The sequence below is a fragment of the Numida meleagris genome, chromosome 2, assembly GCF_002078875.1.
Source record: "Numida meleagris isolate 19003 breed g44 Domestic line chromosome 2, NumMel1.0, whole genome shotgun sequence".
Classification (NCBI taxonomy): Eukaryota; Metazoa; Chordata; class Aves; order Galliformes; family Numididae; genus Numida; species Numida meleagris.
Window position 1 is genome coordinate 48,947,997 of NC_034410.1, and position 19,717 is coordinate 48,967,713.

General features: G+C 40.3%; 1 protein-coding gene across 1 annotated transcript in view; it reads right to left on the reverse strand.

The window, feature by feature from the left end:
- The window catches only part of ITGA9 (integrin subunit alpha 9), a 218,121-nt gene that overhangs the window by 90,743 nt on the left and 107,661 nt on the right, over window positions 1-19,717 (reverse strand). The window contains exon 17 of the mRNA XM_021386283.1: window positions 8,540-8,616. Coding sequence (XP_021241958.1) covers window positions 8,540-8,616 — 77 coding nt within the window. The remainder of the gene's footprint in view (window positions 1-8,539; window positions 8,617-19,717) is intronic.

Consider the following 19,717-nt stretch of genomic DNA (forward strand, 5'->3'; position numbering starts at 1 on the left):
CCTGTTCCAGCACCTCACCACTCTCTCTGTGAAGAACTTCCCCTGACATCCAATCTAAACCTTCCCTCCCTGAGCTTAAAACCATTCCCTCTTGTCCTATCACTACCTACCCAAGTAAAAAGCTGATTTCCCTCCTTTTTATAATCCCCTTTTAAATACTGGAAGGCTGCAATGAGGTCTCTTCACAGCCTTCTCTTCTCCAGGCTGAATAAGCCCACTCCCTCAGCCTGTCTTCATAGGGGAGGTGCTCCAGCCCTCTGATCATCTTCATGGCCCTCCTCTAGACCCTTTCCAACAGCTCCACATTTTTCCTGTACTGCAGCCCCACACCTGGATGCAGTACTCCAGATGGGGCCTCACGAGGGCAGAGTAGAGAGGGACAATCACCTCCCCGTCCCTGCTGGCCACCCCTCTTCTGATGGAGCCCAGGATACCACTGGCCTTCCAAGCTGCAAGAGCATACTGCTGGCTCATGTTCAGTTTTTCGTCCACCAGGACCCCCGGGTCCTTCTCCACAGGGCTACTCTCAAGGAGTTCTTCTCTCAGTCTATATATGTATCTGGGATTACTGTGACTCAGGTGCAAAACCTCGCACTTTGCTATGTTGAACCTCATGAGATTCACATGGGCCCACCTTCTGAGTTTGTTGAGGTCCCTCTGGATGGCATCCCCTCCTTCTAATGTGTCAACCGCACCACTCAGCTTGGTGTCATCGGCACACTTGCTGAGAGTGCACTCAAGCCTGTCATCGATGACATTGATGAAGATGTTGAAGAGCACTGGTCCCAAGACAGACCCCTGAGGGACACTGGCCTCCACCTGGACATAGTGTCATTCAACACTCTGTCTATAGCCTTCCAACCAATTCCTTATCCACTGAATAGTCCACCCCTCAAATCCATAGCTCTCCAATTTAGAGAAAGGATGTGATGGGGGACCATGTCAAAGGCCTTGCACAAATCCAGGTAGATGACATCAGTTGCCTTGCCTTTGTCCACCAATGTTGTCACTTCATCACAGAAGGCTACCAGACTGGTCAGGCACGACCTTCCCTCGGTAAAGCCATGCTGGCTGTCTTGGATCACCTGCTCATCCCTCATGTGCCTTAACACGCCTTCGAGGAGGATCTGTTCCATGATCTTTCCAGGCACAGAGGTGAGGCTCACCAGCCTGTAGTTCCCCAGGTCTTACTTCCTCCCTTTCTTGTAAACCTGAGTGGTGTTTGCCTTTTTCCAGTCCCCAGGGACTTCATCCAACAGCCACAACTTTTCAAATATGATGGAGAGTGGCTCAACAACCATCAGCCAGCTCCTTTAGGACCCTGGGATGCATGTCATCCAGCCCCATAGATTTGTATACATTCAGTCTCATGAGGCGGCCTCAGACTTGCCCTGCCCTTACAGTGGGGGGGATTTACTCCCCCTGTTCCCACCTAGAAGCACAAGGAAGAGAGCTTTGGGGACGTGAGAAATACAAGAATCCTGGCTGCCAATGAAGATTGAGGCAAAAAAACCCATTTAGTACCTCAGCCTTCACCATATCTATCATAGCCAGTTCTCCTTTCCTGTTTACCAAAGCAGGTACACTCTCTTTGGCCTGCCTCTTCTGGCCAATGTACCTATAGAATCCCTTCTTGTTTTTTTTAACATCCCTTGCCAAATTCAGTTCCATCTGCACCTTGGTGTCCCTAATCCCCTCTCCGCAAGTCCAGACAGCATCCCTGTATTCACCCCAGGTAACACACCCTTGATTCCTGACAGTGACATCCACTGATAGGACAAAGGGCAATGGCTACAAGCCGGAACATAGGAGGTTCCATGTAAATACTAGAAAAACTTATTCACAGCGAGGGTAAAAGAACACTATAACAGGCTGCCCAGAGAGGTTGTGGGGTCTCCTTCTCTGCAGACATTCAAAACCCACCTGGACATGTTCCTCTATGACCTAATCTCTGTGTTCCTGCTCTGGCAGGGAGATTGGACTAGATGATCTTTCAAAGTCGCTTCCAATCCCTGACATTCTGTGATTGATTCTGTGATTCCACAGCTGGTACAATCTCTTCCCTCAGTTTGACCAGCAGGTCCTCACCAAGCCATGCCAGTTTCCTGCCTCCCCTGCCCACTTTCTTATTCTCTTTCGTATTGGAGAGTTCTTGTGCTCCCAGAAAGGCATCCTTGAAGAGTAGTCAGCTTTCTTCCGCTACTTCGCCTCTAAGGACAGCTTCCCAGGAGATCTCATCCAACAATTCCTTAAACAGTGATGCAGGTGTCTTCAGTGAGGTCTGGGTTAGGTATACTTTGAGGTTACATCTCAGAAGGTCACTCAAGCAGAGACATGCACAAGACAGATAGAGCATATCACAGAAACAAAAGGAGTACTGGCAGAAAACATGTTAATATTTTAGCAAGTCACAGAAGGAATTCACTTGAAAGGGAAAAAATAAGCTTCTATGGAGCTAACCAGAAGATATCTGGAAAATATCTTTTCTTCATAAATCATTACTTTATTAAAATGGAAACAATTCAAGATAAATGAAATTTTTGACAGATTGAGTTTTTTTCTATCCTCTGGCTAATTCCACAGGGACCGGCAGAAGCAGAGATGGCCCAAATCAAAAGCCTGACCTTTCAATTGGAAAAGGACATTTCCCCAAAATTCCATTGCACAAGAAAAAGCTTTCACTCCACTGCAAAATAAAACCAATTTGCAAAACCTTGAAAATCTCTGCAAATGCACCTGTTGCCTCTTTGGCTTTCAACAGCTTTTGCTTCCAATTCGACTTTTCCAAAATAAACAGTTTGCAGCAGTACAGATACGAATCCCAACCAGTCTATAGGGAAAGAAGGTAAATTTGAATCTAATAAGAGATCTAGAACATCTAAAGAAGTTCTAAACCCAATGTGTTAAAAAAGCTGCATATTCCAAACAGAAGAATAAGCGTTCCAACGGGTGAGTAAAGCTGTTTCTAATGACGAATGAGGATAACCTTACATCACATAAATATATGGAAGACAGACTTTGTCCTGGAACCTGCTTAGAAACAGCAATATTTATTACAATCTTTTTCCATCAAAGGAGGCTTACTGACCTGTCCCTTACAACTTGATTTACATACCACGCACACAGCTCAAGTTGGAATGCAGCAGCTACCTAACATGCTGCAACATCTTTCTTCTGCTGCTGTTTGTTTTCGGTAAAGCTGCTCTATTCATTGCAGCACATGAGCTGTCAGCATATTTACACGTTAAAACAGGATTTCCTCCATAGCTGCATTTAGCAGGGAAGCCACCAGCCATTCTGCTCTGTTCTTTTAGCTGCTTTATTACATCTGGAAGAAAGTCTGTTTTACCAAATAGCCTTACTGTCACTTGGATGTCTTCTCTGTGGCTTTCACTTGGTTCCCACAGAGGTATAAACAGGTCTTGATAACTGCTATTACCTCTGTAGATAGTTATCTGTGCGCAAATGAGGCATCGGAGCAAAACCAGATTTGTGCCTACGTGAACTCTGTTCTTTCAACTCTTTTAGGTTCTTATGTCTTAAAAGACCAGAGTGCTTGACTCCCATATAGAGAACCAGAGGAATGGATTAGCAGATTTTAAAGGCTAGGGAAGCCTTGACAAAACACATATTTCAGAGTTTTCCCCAGCACATCTTGAAGAAACAGATGCAGTTCAGCTTCTAAACAAGTAGCTAAGAGAGTCTCAATAAAAACATGGTATTTGCTACAGAAGCCTGATGGAGAAGACATTTGCTGTGCTGAGAAAACAGAGCAATGCATTCAAATCAAGCATGATATTTAATAAATATATTCATAATATTAAACAGTATATTTGAAAATAATAGCCAACAGAACACTCTTTAATTGCATTTTGCACTTCAGTAATAATTACTAGCAATGAAAACTGGTTTCCTGTTATTGTCCCAAAAGTCTGTTGCCATAAAAACATAACTTGCTGCAAAATATTCTATTCCCATTTCTCCTATGGTTTTAGATGGTATTGCAATATATAAATACCTTCTTTACGTTAAGATACTTTAAAGTCTCTTCCTTTTTAAACCTCCTCTCCTCAGTGGGGCATTACTGCATGGATAGGGCCAGATTTTGCCATCTCCTATGACAGTTACAAGATCTAACACTGGACGTTCTTTTAAGGGGAGGCAATAAGGTAGCCTGTCTGCATTATAGTGCCAAAACCTCATGTTTATTCTTCAAAAAGAATGGATTTGAAAACAGTCATGATTGCAAAGATGAAACACCTGTCTTCTGCTCCTCCAGTTTCTCCCAACACTGCCTTCACCAAGACCACAGCACAACCTGTGGCTTTGTCCCTGCTCTTATGCTGTCTTCAGCAGTTTTTGGCTAACGGTACTCACAGTTCAGGTCAACTACAAAAAAGACTATTCGTGGTAATACTAGGAAGCATGGTCATGGCAGTTCCACATGCCTCCTCACTATTTCAGCCTTAGAAATCCCTGCAGTTTGTTTTGTCAGGTCTAGCCTTAACTATTAGTATCTCCTCATGATCCATGTTCTTGCAGAGGCAGAGGTGGCATCAGTGAGAGGTGAGGAGTCCCACAGGTGGGTTTCCAGCCTTGGCACTGGAAGACACCACAACCATCCTAGGCAGCTGTTTCCAGGTTGGTGAGGGGATGCTCTCTGTTGAGGCAGTGTTGATCAGGTTACAGAGATTTACTTTGATGAGAGTCAGAACGCCATAGAACACTGCGTTGGAACTGATCTCGAGGCCACAGCAGCCATCCTGCTCTTTGACAGAGGACTACTGCCAGCCACAGATGAGGCCAGCTGCGACTCACCAAGTCCTGGAATCCAGAATCTACTATCTCTGCACACCTCTCTCCAGTGCAGCACGAACAGCCCATGCAAGGAATTGTTTCACATTCTCCAGTCTGAGTCTGCCAAACCACACTCTATGACTTGCTCTTCATGTCATCCACCACAAGCAAGAAGAGTCTGGTTACATCATCCCACAATACTTACAATGAGCTGTGGTGGGTTTACATACAAACGTATGCTAATGAAAGAGGACAAGCCCTAAAGAGATCCATCTGTAAGCTGAAATCAAGCCTTAATAAGATTCCTCTGATAACTGAAAACATGCCCTTTTTTACTCATAATAAATATATTCTACGAGCTCATCTTTATTCCAGTGCAGCATGGAACTTCAGTCTTCAACCCACATCTCCAAGGACAATTTTCACTGTAATAAAAGTATTTTAAAAAACACAAAACATTGGAATCATTAGCTCATCACCTACCCAAATCATCACTAAAGCTTTTAGACAGGGTTATAAGTCTAAGGCTTTCATTATTTTCTTCTTTGATTCCCTTTGCTCCTCTCCTCCCCACTACCAGCAGCACGGGGAAGGATTTCATCTCACCCAGCAGCACAGTTTCCACTTGCAGCAGCTCCAACAGGAAACAACAGGAAATAATGAAGCAAACCCAGCCATATCTGGTCAGAACAGCAGTTTCCAACCCACACATGCAATCTGCTTGGTCTGACCACTTTGGATAAGAGGCATATATTAGTTTGTTACCTGGTCATGCTGGGTGTCTATTTGTTATTTCTCAAAGTGCAGTGGCCCCCATTTGAGGTGGCAAGTTAAATTTTAGGGAGAAAACGAGTATCCCAAGAAATGCCATATTAGATCAGTATTAATCATTCAGTATGCCATCTCAGTATCTTCAAAGCCATGTGTAATCCTAACCAATTGGATAAGTCTAGTAATTGAAATACATCCCAGGTGAACTGGAAATCAGAGGAGCTTGTGTGGTTCCTGAATTCCTAAGTGTGACCTCAGCGAGCAGTTCTCTTGATAATGTAATATGAGCTCAAATGCTCTAAACAGCACACATTTGAAAGCTTGTTATAAACAGGGATGGACAAAACTATGCCTTACAATATATAGCACTTGTATAGCTTTTGGCTCAAACATGTTACAAATTAATGAAAAAATTGGTGAGAACAGCCAGAATAAGTCAGTTTATCCAGCAGAGAACCCTATATCCAACCATGTCTAAAGCAGAGGCCTATAGAATAACAAGGGCAGCATATCATGTTATTCTCCTGATGTATTTCTGCAGCTTCCAGCATTCAAATTAGACATTTCTCTACCATTTAAATTCTCAACACTTACAACATCCTCAACAGTAAATTCCACAGATTAACCATAGGTTGCTTAAAAACTTATCTCATTTGCTTGTTCTTTCATTACCCCGAAGAGCTTAGTATGATTAGCAAACTTTATCACCTTGCTATTCATTTTTAGCACATTTCCCCGATCATTTATGAGTAGCATGAATACCACTGGCCACAATTCAAGCACTTGTGGAAGTTTCCCCACCAGGAAAACAGAGCATTTACACTCTCCCTTTGCTGACTGCTTTTTAATTAGATCGTAACGCTTAGGAACCATTCCTCTTTGGCCTGGGCAACTTTCTTTATGAACCTTTGGTGATAAAACCTAATGAAAGACCTTTTTTGAAGGTCAGGTAGGTGATCTCAACTGGATCACCCTACCCACATGTCCAGCAACACTTTCAAAGAGCTGCACTATACCTGAGACACTGCTCATACTGTCTTCCCATAAACATTCTGTTTATCTACTGGAGTGTCTGTGTGCCTTTTAACTGCATTCTTTTTATTAATAAAGTCTACCAATTTCAGTCAGACAAGACTGTGTAGACAAAGGCACTGTGATCATTTTGCTAACAATTAAGTAACTCATTGAATTCTCAGCTGCATACAGTAAGACTCACCTTTTATGTCCTTCCAAAAACAAACAAATAAAACAAACCTTTTTACACAGAATTAGTGTAAACACAAAACATGTGAAAAAAGTCTGAGAGGGGTCTTTAGCATGAAATATATGGGGCTGAAAAAATGAGCACATTCTTCAAGAAGACCAGTCCTCTAGAATCAGAATCTACGCATGCTTTTGAATTTTTAAAATCTGTTTTCTTCAGAGATACTCATTGTGCTATGATTCTTAACAGCTGGAGATTGCACAGCTCTTTACCTAAAGAAAACTCATTCTGTGTGGACTTGATAGATTTTATAACATCCTGTTTACTTCAAACAGAACTTCAGAATGTCACTGAACAAAGTCAACTTGAGGGCGCTTGTTCAACATTTCGCTATACGATCATAGAAGCTCCATTTGAATATCCTCAGATTTTTGACAGTTGTGGCTTTTATATTGTCAGGATAACATAAATAACAGCCATAAAAGTAAACAGTCTAATACTCCAGTCACAAATACAACTCTTACTGCAGTGATTACCACACAGTGGCTGACAAGTTTTTAGAACCTGCTTTTTATTGATTATTCATCAGTTGCAGGACAAACCACCTCACTTGCTTCCCCAGTACACAGAGACAGGTTTCCAGCTCTACTCTTAACACATTTTTCTCACCACTACGATCTAATGAAAGGTCAAAAACCAAGACTAACCACAGACAAAGCCTGTACTCTGTAACCTGAGACCTAACCTTGCTCCCAGCCAATCCCCCAAAACATTCCTGCGGACTTCAGTCGTGTCTGGATAAGTCCATAACTTCATGGATTTGACTTTGGTTCAGTTTCTTCTCCAACTACAGTTACAGCATGCTGTACACTTTCATAAAGTGTGCACATCTCCTATTACATTTTTTTTTTTTTTCAAAACCAGTCACCAGTGTTTCTTCCCCTCTCTTTCCTGACCTGAAAGCAAAGCAACCATCTGCAAACAGTAAAACCTCTGGTACACAATTAAATAACTTACATCAGCATTTCCCATTTCTAAAAATGTGTTAAAAAGCTGGAAAAAAAAGGAAACAGAAGTGGCGCATGTAGTTCACCTTTAGCCTGATTTATCCAGAAATTGAATAAATGTGTCCTGGCAAAACAATAGGCGCTTTCCTAGGATCACCAGTCTCAAGGGACAGAACATAAATTTCACCTCTGGTCTATTTGAGTAGGTTTATTATCCCAGAAGAAAGTGAAATCAGACGCCTCTAAGTTACTAACAAAAAGACAGGCAGGAGCAGAATTTAAAGAGATAGGAAAGATACAAGCTCAGAAATTAAAGGGGGAAAAATCACATCCTAAAAGATTTTTTTTTAAACATTCTATGACATTTTTTCAGAAAAAAATGCTTTTCAGCATGCAGATTACTTCTACCATGTCATGAACAGTATTTTATCATCTTTTAAAAATGACATGGTCCATGTTGGTATTTGATTTGAGCAGAATTAACTTTCCCTGTCCCTCTCCACTACGCTGCCTCTGGTTTTGTCTATTGTAACTGCAAACTCTTTGACATAGGTCCTGCTCTATGCATGCACCCAGCCCAATATCACAGGAGTTCTGATTCTGTGTAGACTTACTGTACTAGACATGATATCATCATCAACATCCTAGTCTGGAATAAGATGTCTGCATTTGTACTTTGATTTTTGAATATATCCTACATAAAACAAATGGTGTACTAGCATACAAGAGAGAGCAAAAAGAAACAAGTTCACCCACTCACCTAGATAGCAGTAATTTGCCCTCAAGTTTCAAATCAGCAGCACAGTCATCAGATTGACAATTCCTCTCAAAAACAGTCTGCAAAACAGAAAAGAACTGTTACAGCTTGAAAAGAGTAGGATTGAAACCCCCCAAAGAAGCAACATGTTTGGATGAACTCAAAACCCACCAAAATCTGTGATACAGGAATGTACAGTGTGAGTGCCAATGAAACTCAAGGGAAGCCAAATCTCATCTTTATCAGAACTGACTCCCTTCTCTTCTAGTTGAAAAACAAGGTTCCATAAAACCAGTCTCTCTCAGAGATTTCCATCAATCCATTTCTGCTTCTCATCTGATAAGAATTATTTCTCATACAGTGTTTCTGGCACTCTCCTTTCTCTTTCCAAAACATGTGCACGAAAATGAAAGAGTACATAAACTATTGATGAAATTATTTTCGGTCCCAAAAAGGAAGAAAGGAAATAATTCAAACATTCACTAGCCTACATTAAAGATAAGGATTTAAATGTTTTAAGATCATGTGATCAGTTGCAAATTTTTCTGCTATCCTGCAAGCAACAAAAAAATAGACTGTTACATACCAGCAATACCCTAGGATAGATCTACGGCTGTTTGCCATAGTAAATAAGGCAGCCACTAGTTAGTGAAACTAAAGAATGGGAACACGCTCCTAGCATCCAAGGAACCCAAATGCTGTCAAGATCATGGCTATTTTCCCGTGCTGCTAGGAACAGAGACTAATATCTTTCTGAACAGTTGAGCAGACCTTTTAGCCTGGTGGATTCATTCTGTCAGATGTGTAATGCTCTTCAGTTTAACAAGTATTTAAGGGACAAATACCTTAAATGAGCATTGCCAATACTATTCAGCTAGGAAACCTGAGACTCAATTGTTTTCTTCCTTTAATATGAATATTCCTTTCTACAGGCTTTGGCTTATCACCAAAGTAAATACATTTCAAACATAAATGCAAAGAGACAACAAATTTATGCACAGACAATGGTCAGACTCATGGAAAAGAAGATGGAGGTAATACATGTTTGACAAGCTCTGCCCAACTAGATCAGCACTGGAGAAAGACTGAATCTTAAGGCTGGACAGCATATAGATTTTTAGTATAGATTTTAAAAATTGGGTTGGGCCAGTATGTTTGGGGTGGTTTAGTCTGTCCTTTCATTTTACTTTCCCATCTTTGACTTTCTCAAAATCTCAGATATGGAAATCAGTGATCATTTAAACAGAAGGGATGAACTTATTCTTCCTTCTTAATAAAGACTATATTTGGGGTCAGAGAACAAGAATCCCAATAGCCTTGGGTCAGAAAGTGGCTCAAAGAAGCCCTCTCAAAATATGGCATGTTTCAGAGGTATAGTTTTGAAAGTTCTCAGAACTAATCCTCAACAATTGTAGTATCTATATATAGGAAAGACTGTTTGACCTTCAGAGGACAAAGAAAAATAAACTGCAAAAATTTTTTTGCCTGACAGTTTCCCTATTTGCACTGCAGAAATCTTGGCAAACAGAACAGAGTGATCAAAGATATGATCTGCACGTTTAAAAGAACCAAGTACTGTAAATATATTTAAGTAACTACCTAATAATCTTGGAATTTTATTACTAAATCTATAGTTGTGCTTTTTCAGAAAGAATGAACAAATACCTCATTTTTCTAAAACCACTGAGCATGTATCTCTTCCAACACACCATGCACTGGACAGCAAGCTACTCTGTAAAACATCAGGCATATCTTATGTCATAAAACTAAAGTTCCTACATAGCACTGTGATGATAGGAAGAAATAAGGATGAGTCCCCAAATTCGTAAATGTGTAGCAGTGAATTCCCTGCTTCTGTGGAGAATCTTGAAGCCATTCTGGTTTGGGGAGATGGGGAGAAAAGATCTGCAGCTCATTCTGCTGCTAGGACCCAGCCAGGCAGCTATCGCTTGCTCAGCCTCCATCGGAAGCTAATGATATCTCTGGATTATATTGCCATTCTGCAGTATTTCTCTGGTTTGAATAGATTTTTTCATTCCACCTCTTGTTTTTGTGTGCCTGCTAGAGCTGCAGCCCAGTAGCTCCTCAGTCCTTCTTTTTCCTCCACTTTCTTTCTCTGCTAACTTCAGCCTTTCTTTCCCCAGTCTGTTGATTCTTCTGCCATTCCAGTTGACTAATTCCTGCCTGCTTAAATCCTTCCTAAAGAATTAAAGGGTAAACACATTTAGTTATCACAACATTTGCAAACAATGCTGATATATTCTGTTATTGTGCTCTTACTTGCTCTGTTTGGGCTGTGATCTCTTCGGGCAAGAAACCATACCTAACTCAATGCTGCACACTGTTCAAGCAGGAATCTAGTGTTACGGTATGCATAAGCACTACTACAATGTGATCACTATTTTTACCTCTGAATAATTTTTAAAGTAGCTTTGGCTTTAAAATAAGAATTTTAGGGATTTTCCGAGGTCTTTACATATTCAAAATGCTGAACAAGATAATCAACTTTCTTATATATTATTCAGAACTGGAAAGAGGGAAGTAGAAGGAATTAAATCCATTGTGCAGTAGAAACATTTCGTAATTTCTACAGTTGCTGTTACCCAAAGTGAAGAGGAGCAGTGGTTTTACAGAAGTTCAAACTCAATTGATTCTTACTGGATTCCACTTTAATTGTACGAAGTACCCCACAGATCATCAAAGATGGTCAGGAAGATTCTTTACGTAAGATTCATATTCAATAAGATTTTTGAGTTTGGTGGGAAGGTGGTGAAAAGCTCACAGAAATTGTCCTGAATGAGAAGCACAGCTGCATCTCTTATCTGGACGTTGACACACTTCTGTCTGCCATTTCCAAGAGCCAAAAAGATGTGTGTGTGCTCAGCAGCACAAGCTGAATAATATCAGTGCTTCTAGGACATGACTTTACTGGAAAACATAGAGCTAAAGCTATTTGTGTGCACAGAAATTCTGTCAGCCTTCCTGTAATCACAGCACAGCACAGAGCAGATCCAGTGATACTTCCCTGTATTCTCCCCTGCTGCACAGAACCCAACAACTACAGGGAACTGCTCCATAGCCATTTCAGCAGGTCATCAAAGATCCCAGACAAACATTGTCTTCTGATGTTCTGCCTGGCTTCTTTTCTGAGTAGAAAAGAAGATCCTTCTTTGTCAAGGAATGCGGCAGATAGATACATCTTGAAAGATCAGCAGAGACAGACGTTGCCCAAGTCTTGTTGAGGGCAGGCCAAAAATAATACATTAAGACATACTTTTTATAAAGTGTTAATACAGACATACATACACAATAAATCTACAGTAAGGGGAGACCTAGAGCAAGCTGACAGGGAAGATGTGTTCTAGACAGGCATTCAGAGCCTCGTAACAACTATATTTGTATCCAGTCTTCCCCTTGAAGAGAGGTGGTGGATTAAACACTACTTTTTGTGGTCCAGAGGCCAGGACGAATCTACAGTCTTTTGCCTCACAAAATAGTAGGATGAATCCATAGTCCTACATCCTAAACATCCTTAAGCAGAAAGCTGCCGGGAAGATATCCTCCTTGTTACTGATGCTGGACTGATAAGGAATGACAATAGGAGGAAAACAAATGAAAAGGAGCTCAACTTCAGCCCAGTGGTCAGAGCTCTGCTCAGAGGAACATGACACGGAGTTTCAAATCTGACTTGCTAAATTCCTCCAGATTCTTTAAATGGCTATCTAAACTTAGACTTTTAAGTTTCTGGGAGCAGGGAAGAGAAAAGGAAACAGAAAAGTGAAAAAACCTGTGTTTATGGTGCTCCGGCCCACAGAAAGTACTGGAAATTGTCCCATAAACAGACAAAAAAGTATTTCAAGACACTCAACCCCCCGAAATTTAGGGAAGCACATGGAAATTTCAAGTCTCAGCCAAAACATGCAATCAGACTCTGAGAGGCTGCCAGTATTGTGTTCTGTAGGAGTTGTGTCCATCCTTTCAGATATGAGGGAAGGTGACAGGTGAAGGACAACACTTGATTGAGAAGGGGGAGAAATGAGATTTTCAAAAGAGCTCTTGAAAGCATGATGATTTACAGGTTAGATAACAGAATTCATTCTAGATTAGGTCTTTAACTACTTCATCACAAATCAGTCCACAAAAAGTTCATAGTGCATCCCTTACAACGTGGCAGAATTGGCCTTCAAAACCTGAGGATCAACCCTTTTAACTCCATGACCTGTTCCACATATTTCAGGATAACTCAGGTTACGTCTAGGGATGACATAACAACTACATCACACTAGTAACTCAAAAGCTCTGCTATTCAGGGTATGCAGAATGAGAGGTCTTGTTAGGCTATTTTTTTTTTTTTACTTTTTTTAGTTCCTAATGCAATGGCTATTACCATGTTATGTGATGAAGTTTCTGGATACTTATTTAAGGAGCAGGAAGTGTGATTTGATTTTCAAAAGTACTGACCAGTAAGCAGATCTCAATGCTTTCTCCAGGAACTATTTCCTACATTACAGCTTTACAAATCTATCACTTGGGATATTAATGTGCTTCCACAGATACAGGAGCCTGAATTCAGAGCTTTATTTTGTCTTTCCATTTTCCAGCTGCCTGAAAAATAAAGCTGTTACCTACAGATCTGTTGACCTCAAATAAAAAAATAGTTACTGTCTCTTTTCAGACATCCTATGCTTTACTATACTACTCATGGAAATGATCCACTCAAATTTCCTGCTAAGCCAAGTGCAAACAAACTGATTTAAATTCTCAGTCGAAAAGTGATTAATACTCTGAAAAGCTCTCTAGGATTTCATCAGAAGTGCTAGCTAAAAAAAGAATACACGATATGCACAATCCCCATAATGAGTGGCAGAGAATCACAGGACAAAGGCAGGAGTATCAGAGGAGTTGTAAGCGTGCAGAAGAATCCTACCACAAAACCAGAGTCATGCTGGTACCGGGTGGTGCAGTGGATGGAGGTGAGCATCTGTTTTCTTAGTGGGAAAATGTGCTCTGATGAAGTGTATGTGGAGCTAGGGGAATTTCCTGGCTCACTTCTAGGACATTAGTATAAGAAAGCAGAAACTGACTGGTAATAACCATTTTATTACACTAACAAGGGTGCACAACACAAGTGGAACTTCTCCAGCTGAGGAAGGTGACAGGGACATTCATCCACTCTACAGAGGAGAGGACTCCAGGCCTAAGGCTCACAACTAGTGATTGACATTTGTAAATCTATCTAAGGCCAAATGCAATAATTTCTCCCCTATTCCAGCTGTATCCTGCTATTTGTACTGTTGTAATAGGCGGTTGCGAGGATACGAGGTGTAACGAGAAAGGCCCCCTCCCCAAAGGAATAGGGACAAGTTGACCAAAGAATGTACCCGTGACGCAGGGAAAATGGCAAACTAAGATGATCTGATAAGCTACCTTTTGATATGTCAGTAGATGGAAAATACTGCTTCATGCTTCACTGCTACATGCCTCAGCAAAAATATCCAATCAGCATTAAGGGAGTAAGCTTTAGATGGCAATAGTGGATAACAAGTATTATAAAAGTAATGCTATACCTTTGAATAAAAAAAAGCTTTTCTTGCTGCTATTGTGTGTGTGTCTGTGTGTGTGTGTGAATGTGCTTTCAAGTGGTGCCGAAACCCAGGAACGTGTGAATGAATGTGTTTTCATTGTACCTTACTCTAAGTGTTGAAAAATGGGCTGGAGAACAAAGATAAAAAGGAGAGAGAACACTCAAGTGTAAGAAGTGTTATTTCTTACAAGTACTCCCAAATTGAATCAGCTGTTTAGAAAAGATCGAGCATGAAACCTGTTAGCTATCAAACACAAGCATGAATTAATGAACATATGTATTAGTTATTCCTCACAGCAGTGAGTAGATTTAATAATGCAATTTTTTTGTCCTCGTACTCTCCTGGGGTGAAGAATTACAATTGGTGGCAATAGAAATACACCCCCAGACTTTTGGAGCTTTATTAGATTTCTAGTCTGACTCACTCATTTTTCAGGCTGAGGCAATTTTTTTCTTTTTGAAATCATTAACAGTTCAAATCATCCAAAAAGTGTTCTCATTTCACAAGACTTCAGTCCTTATAAATCCATAGAACAATAGATGAGAAAGACTTATTAGGTTAATTGTTCCATCTTCCAATACCATTATAGGATGGACTTCTCTAGCACATTTCTCAATATATTTCCTGACTCATCTTAAATAGTCTTCCATTTATTTTCAGTGACTACAGAATAATTCAATTATATCATCTCAGGAGGGTTTTAAATGATATTCGAGAACATCTCCTATTCTTAAGCCTCTTTATTTCTACTACCAAGACCTGGGATGCTTCTATACTCTTAACATTTTAACATATGAGTTAAAACCATTGCTGATGATGCAACAGTATAATTCAAAACATAAATAAAATGAATAAAAATACAACAATAAAAAAGTGGTAACTGATGACAGCTGAAAAAAAAAGTGTTTTAAAATGATCAGATAAGCAATTTTTGTCTACCTTCACCTCATTTAGACTCCCACAGATATGAGGAAGTCCTCTTCTAAAATCCACCTGCACTTCAATGGTTTTGTTTTTTACGAATGCTGTTCTAAATTGCCAATGATTCTGTGACACTGAGGTATTCTGAATGGAAAGAATTAATACTATCATACTGACTGCTCTCCAGATGTTATATATTCCAAGTTCTACTGATCTTTCATCTAACTGCTGAAAAAATATTAAGAGAGCTAATGAAGCCTAGCTTCCTGAAGGTTGTCAACTGTCTGTGTGGCTTTTCAAGTATATTATGATTTTCTTTAACAGTTCCACATTTAAGTAGAAAATCCCCATTTCTTGCACTTAACAATTCTCCATCCACAGAGTAGCATGGAAAGGAAATGCATGCTGTTCCAGGGAACTGCAGAAATTACCCCATAGGAATTTCAGTTGAAGTTCAGCTTGCAAGTGTTCATGTGATCATCTCTCACTTCCCCATCTATGTATTTGAAGAACCTATAACTAAACCAGATAATTCTCGTCCTCAAATAAGATCACCTTGAACTGTGACTCTCCCCTGTTGCATACGGCCAGCTTATGCGTAAAGGTGTGTATATCTGTGTGTGTGTGTGCATATGATATTGGCTGTTGCTCTTTAGGAAACCCATGAGATCTAAGCCATGTCTCATGCATTCTCAGTTATGCTGTTTTGCCTCTACTTTTAAACAGCAATATAAACAAGTTGGACCATTACTGGCCAAGCCTGTCATCGCTCAAGAACAAGAATATAGAAAGATGCATACCATCAGAAACGTCAATTTCCACTAATTCTTACTTCAGCAAGTTTGCTAATTACGAACATCTCAGAGGTACAATAATACATCTGGACACCTGCTGTTCTCACTCAGTGCTGAATCTCTTCCAGACTTGTAAATCTTTCCTCATTATTGCCATTCAACAAAAAAGAGTAGGCAAATGCAATACTCAGCTTAATCCAGTACATGCTCAGAGTGGGTCCTTCCCAGATGTCCTGGCACAAACAGCACCCAATCCCTGCCAGTTCAGTTCTGACTCAAGACAAATTTGGTCAGAGCAAAAGACAGACAGTAATAAAGGGAGGGCATAGGGAGGAGTGGGAATCAGCATTTTCAGCAAAACCACCTCAGCTGATGGAAAAACAATGGTGATTAAGCAGAAATGGTGGCACAGTCTGCAAGAGTACAGACAAAAGAGAATTTGGAAGCACAAGGAGGAAAGGGAGTTTAGTGTCAAGTTTAATCTGGAGCACAGCAATATGGCTGACTCCACAGTCTCCCAAAGACCTCCTGTGTGCCCATGTATAAAACAATTTACACATTTTCCATTCACCCTGACAGGTATGCTAAGCTACTGAGGCTTCATTGTACCAGTAACTTAGACTGTCCAGGCCTCCAAGATAGGAAAATGCCCTTGGAGCACCCAGGCTCCTGAGCCATGCCTGGGAATGGTTTGTGGTAGCCATCCTCAAACCACTGTGGGAGCCATTCCAGCAGCCAACCAGGACAGAGATGTCACTCCTGCATTGAGAAACACACCAGAAACAGCTCAGTTTGCCAGCAGAGATGAAATCTGATCCAAACATGCAGGCATCTCTGCTTTGGAGAAGGTACCACTGACAAACCTGGACCACACCACATTTCAGTCCGTGTAGATCCATCATTGCTTTGTGCTCAGTGTGAGATGCTGGGAGTGAGATGATGTCTTAAAAACAAGAAAAAGCCAATATTTATGCAGCAAGTCAAAATTACTAAAGGTGTTCATAATTCAGCTTCCCAAAAATCCTTCTATATTTTCTCATACCTGTCAAGTAAGCTAATTTATGTGTAAATTCTTAGCCAGCTTTAAGTTAGCTGTTCAAAGACAAATATTTCCAAAAATAGTACTTTGCTTTAAAAAGGTGAAGTTTATCCCAGAGACGTGTAGCCTCACAGATACCCAGAGATACAGCACTATACTCAGTCTCTCACTTCAAGTCTGACATAGCTGGGAACAGAATGTCCTAAACATTTTCTCTTATAACTTATAAGCAGTTTTATGACAGACCATTCCTGAAATCCTGAAGACACTGACGCAATTAAACCTACTGAGAATATTTTCCTATAACAAAATGGTGTCTCCATCCACATAACAGCAGGTGATTTTATTACAGTATTCCAAACAGACGGAGTTCTAGCATACCACATTTTAGACTCTAAGATACATTACTGGATTCTAGAGAATAAATCCCCACTGTATTTGGCAGGAGATCTCCCTCTTTCTTGGTTGACATGTATTTATACAGTGGGTATACAAAAATAAATGCTATAGTACAAACCACTTACAACGAACTAAGCCAAACCATGTTCTAAATACACATTAATTTCCCTGAAGTAGGAAGATTTATTATTTTTTTCCAGTGGACAGAGGAAGCAACTGGATTTGGGAAGCAATGAGAAAGCTAATGGAAAGTCATCCTCAGGGTGGGAAGTTTTATTAAAGTTCATAATACACACTCAAAGTAAAATCTTTGTTTCTCCACCCATTCTTGACCCATCAGAGATTTTCTGTTTGAAGAAAACTGAGCTGCCTAGCCGCTTACAACTTGGAAAGCTGTCATCCTCTTCACATAACTAGTCTCCACCCAACAATGGTACAAAAGTTGCCGAGACATCTATCAATAGACATGTGCACATAACCCCCAAATATTTTCTTTTGCTACCACACACAATTACACCAAGCTATAGCAACCATAGTTTCTGGTAAGCATATACAAGAACCAAGAAAATAATTTAGTGAGAAAACAGCTGATACTGTATCCCAGGCCACAGAGTGCCTCAGGCACTACAATAACTACACTATTACTTCATTTTGAAGTGTCAGAGCCTCTTTGCTTACAAAAATGGCCAATGCATAAGGACCCACAACTGCATAATGTTTATTAGGAAGTTTCTATGAAGATCCTTTTCCACTCATCAACCAGAAGTTCAAATTATTTATCATATTTTGACTGCTTCAAGGCCAGTAGGTTTAGGAACAGAAGGAAACTCCCTTCACTGATCAGTCAATAATATGCTCATTTTTAAATACAACCTTTTTTTTTTTTCACTGCCTTACAGTTAAAATTACATTCTTAAAATAAATGTGATCAATAAGTAAATGAATTTTGAATGAAAACTCCACATCAGTGCACTCACTTACTGCAAGTACTTAGCTCTGTTCTGCTCTTTGGTCCAAGACCAAACTGTTTTCTCACATACAAAGTAAAACTACTTTAAAGAATGAATATCCAGCATAGTCCTCTTCAGTGATTATGTCATCAGGAAAGGATACACCATCCCTCTGGTGGATATCCATGAACTCTGTTTCCAGGCTGACTCCTTAATGCACTGGAAGCAAAGCAGCATGAAAAGCTTTGTATGCTCAATATAATCTTTAGCTCTCACATCAAGAGGCCACTTGATAGCTTTCCTACGTCCTTGTTTGTGAGCCACAAGGCTGTTCTCTCCTTGCGGGAAGTCATGTACACATGCAGGGAACTTCTGGGTCATGAAAAACAAACTGAGATTGCAGTGAAAGTGATCATTTTAGCTTTGACATCATTTTAATTCATATCTAGGTGACGGTGAAGCCCACACTTGCATGATGTTTGGCTTTTCAAATAGGTCAAACAGACCTGAATTAGGATCTTGACAAACCAAAGACTCACTCTCTCTCTACAGCTCCCTCTCATTTCATCATCTGTGCACGACTTCCATTCACAGAAATTAGCCATCTGAGCTTATTAGCAAAATGTCAACCTGTAACAGTACCTTTGGTACCTTGAAGCAATAGATGCAGCATTTCAGATTTCAAAACACCACTCCTTAGTGGATAGACAGGGTCTAGAACCTCCAAAAACCACACTCCACTAGCTACATATAAGGACTTCAGTACTAGAACTAAAACTGAACTTATCCATACATCTCTCTACCCTTCTGAAATCTTTCTGTTTGCTAAAGCAAAATGTGGTACCTCTGCTACTCTTGCTGAGTATTCATCTTAATGCCAACCAGATGCAGTACTTAGAGGGCATTGAAACTTCTGAAAACAGAGCCCACTAGATCATTTGAGTTGGATTTCCAAACTGTAAGGTCTCTCCAAAATCTCTGTATTCTTCAAAAATGTAAGTCCTTTGCTATGTAAACTCTCATTCCTACTATTCCTCTTCCCCTTGAAAAACAATTTCTACTTGCAAGATGAAAAAAGTTCTAAAAGAGAACACCAAGCCTTGATTTTTCCATGAAATTGGTCTTTGAGGAGTGTGTCAGTGCCTCAAGGCTACTCAGTCAAGGCTTTCTCACCATGACTGCCACAATGAGTCTGAAGTTCTGCCCACTTCCTTAGCTGAAAGTGCACTCAAAGGCACACCCCATGTCAAAATCCTTTTCTTACTAAGCTCAGTGAACAACATCTGGAAAGCAAATGAAAAGGCATTGTTAAACTGGCTCTCTCTCACCCAAATTATACAAGAAAACAAGCCTGGGAAATTCCCAACATATTTTTGTTTCTGCTGCATAATCTTAGCATTTAGGTATTTTAATATTGATCTGAGAGTATGCCTGGAGGGTAAGAAGTGGTCTTTGGAGTTTAAACCTTGTAGTAAAGCATCCAAGCAGTTTAG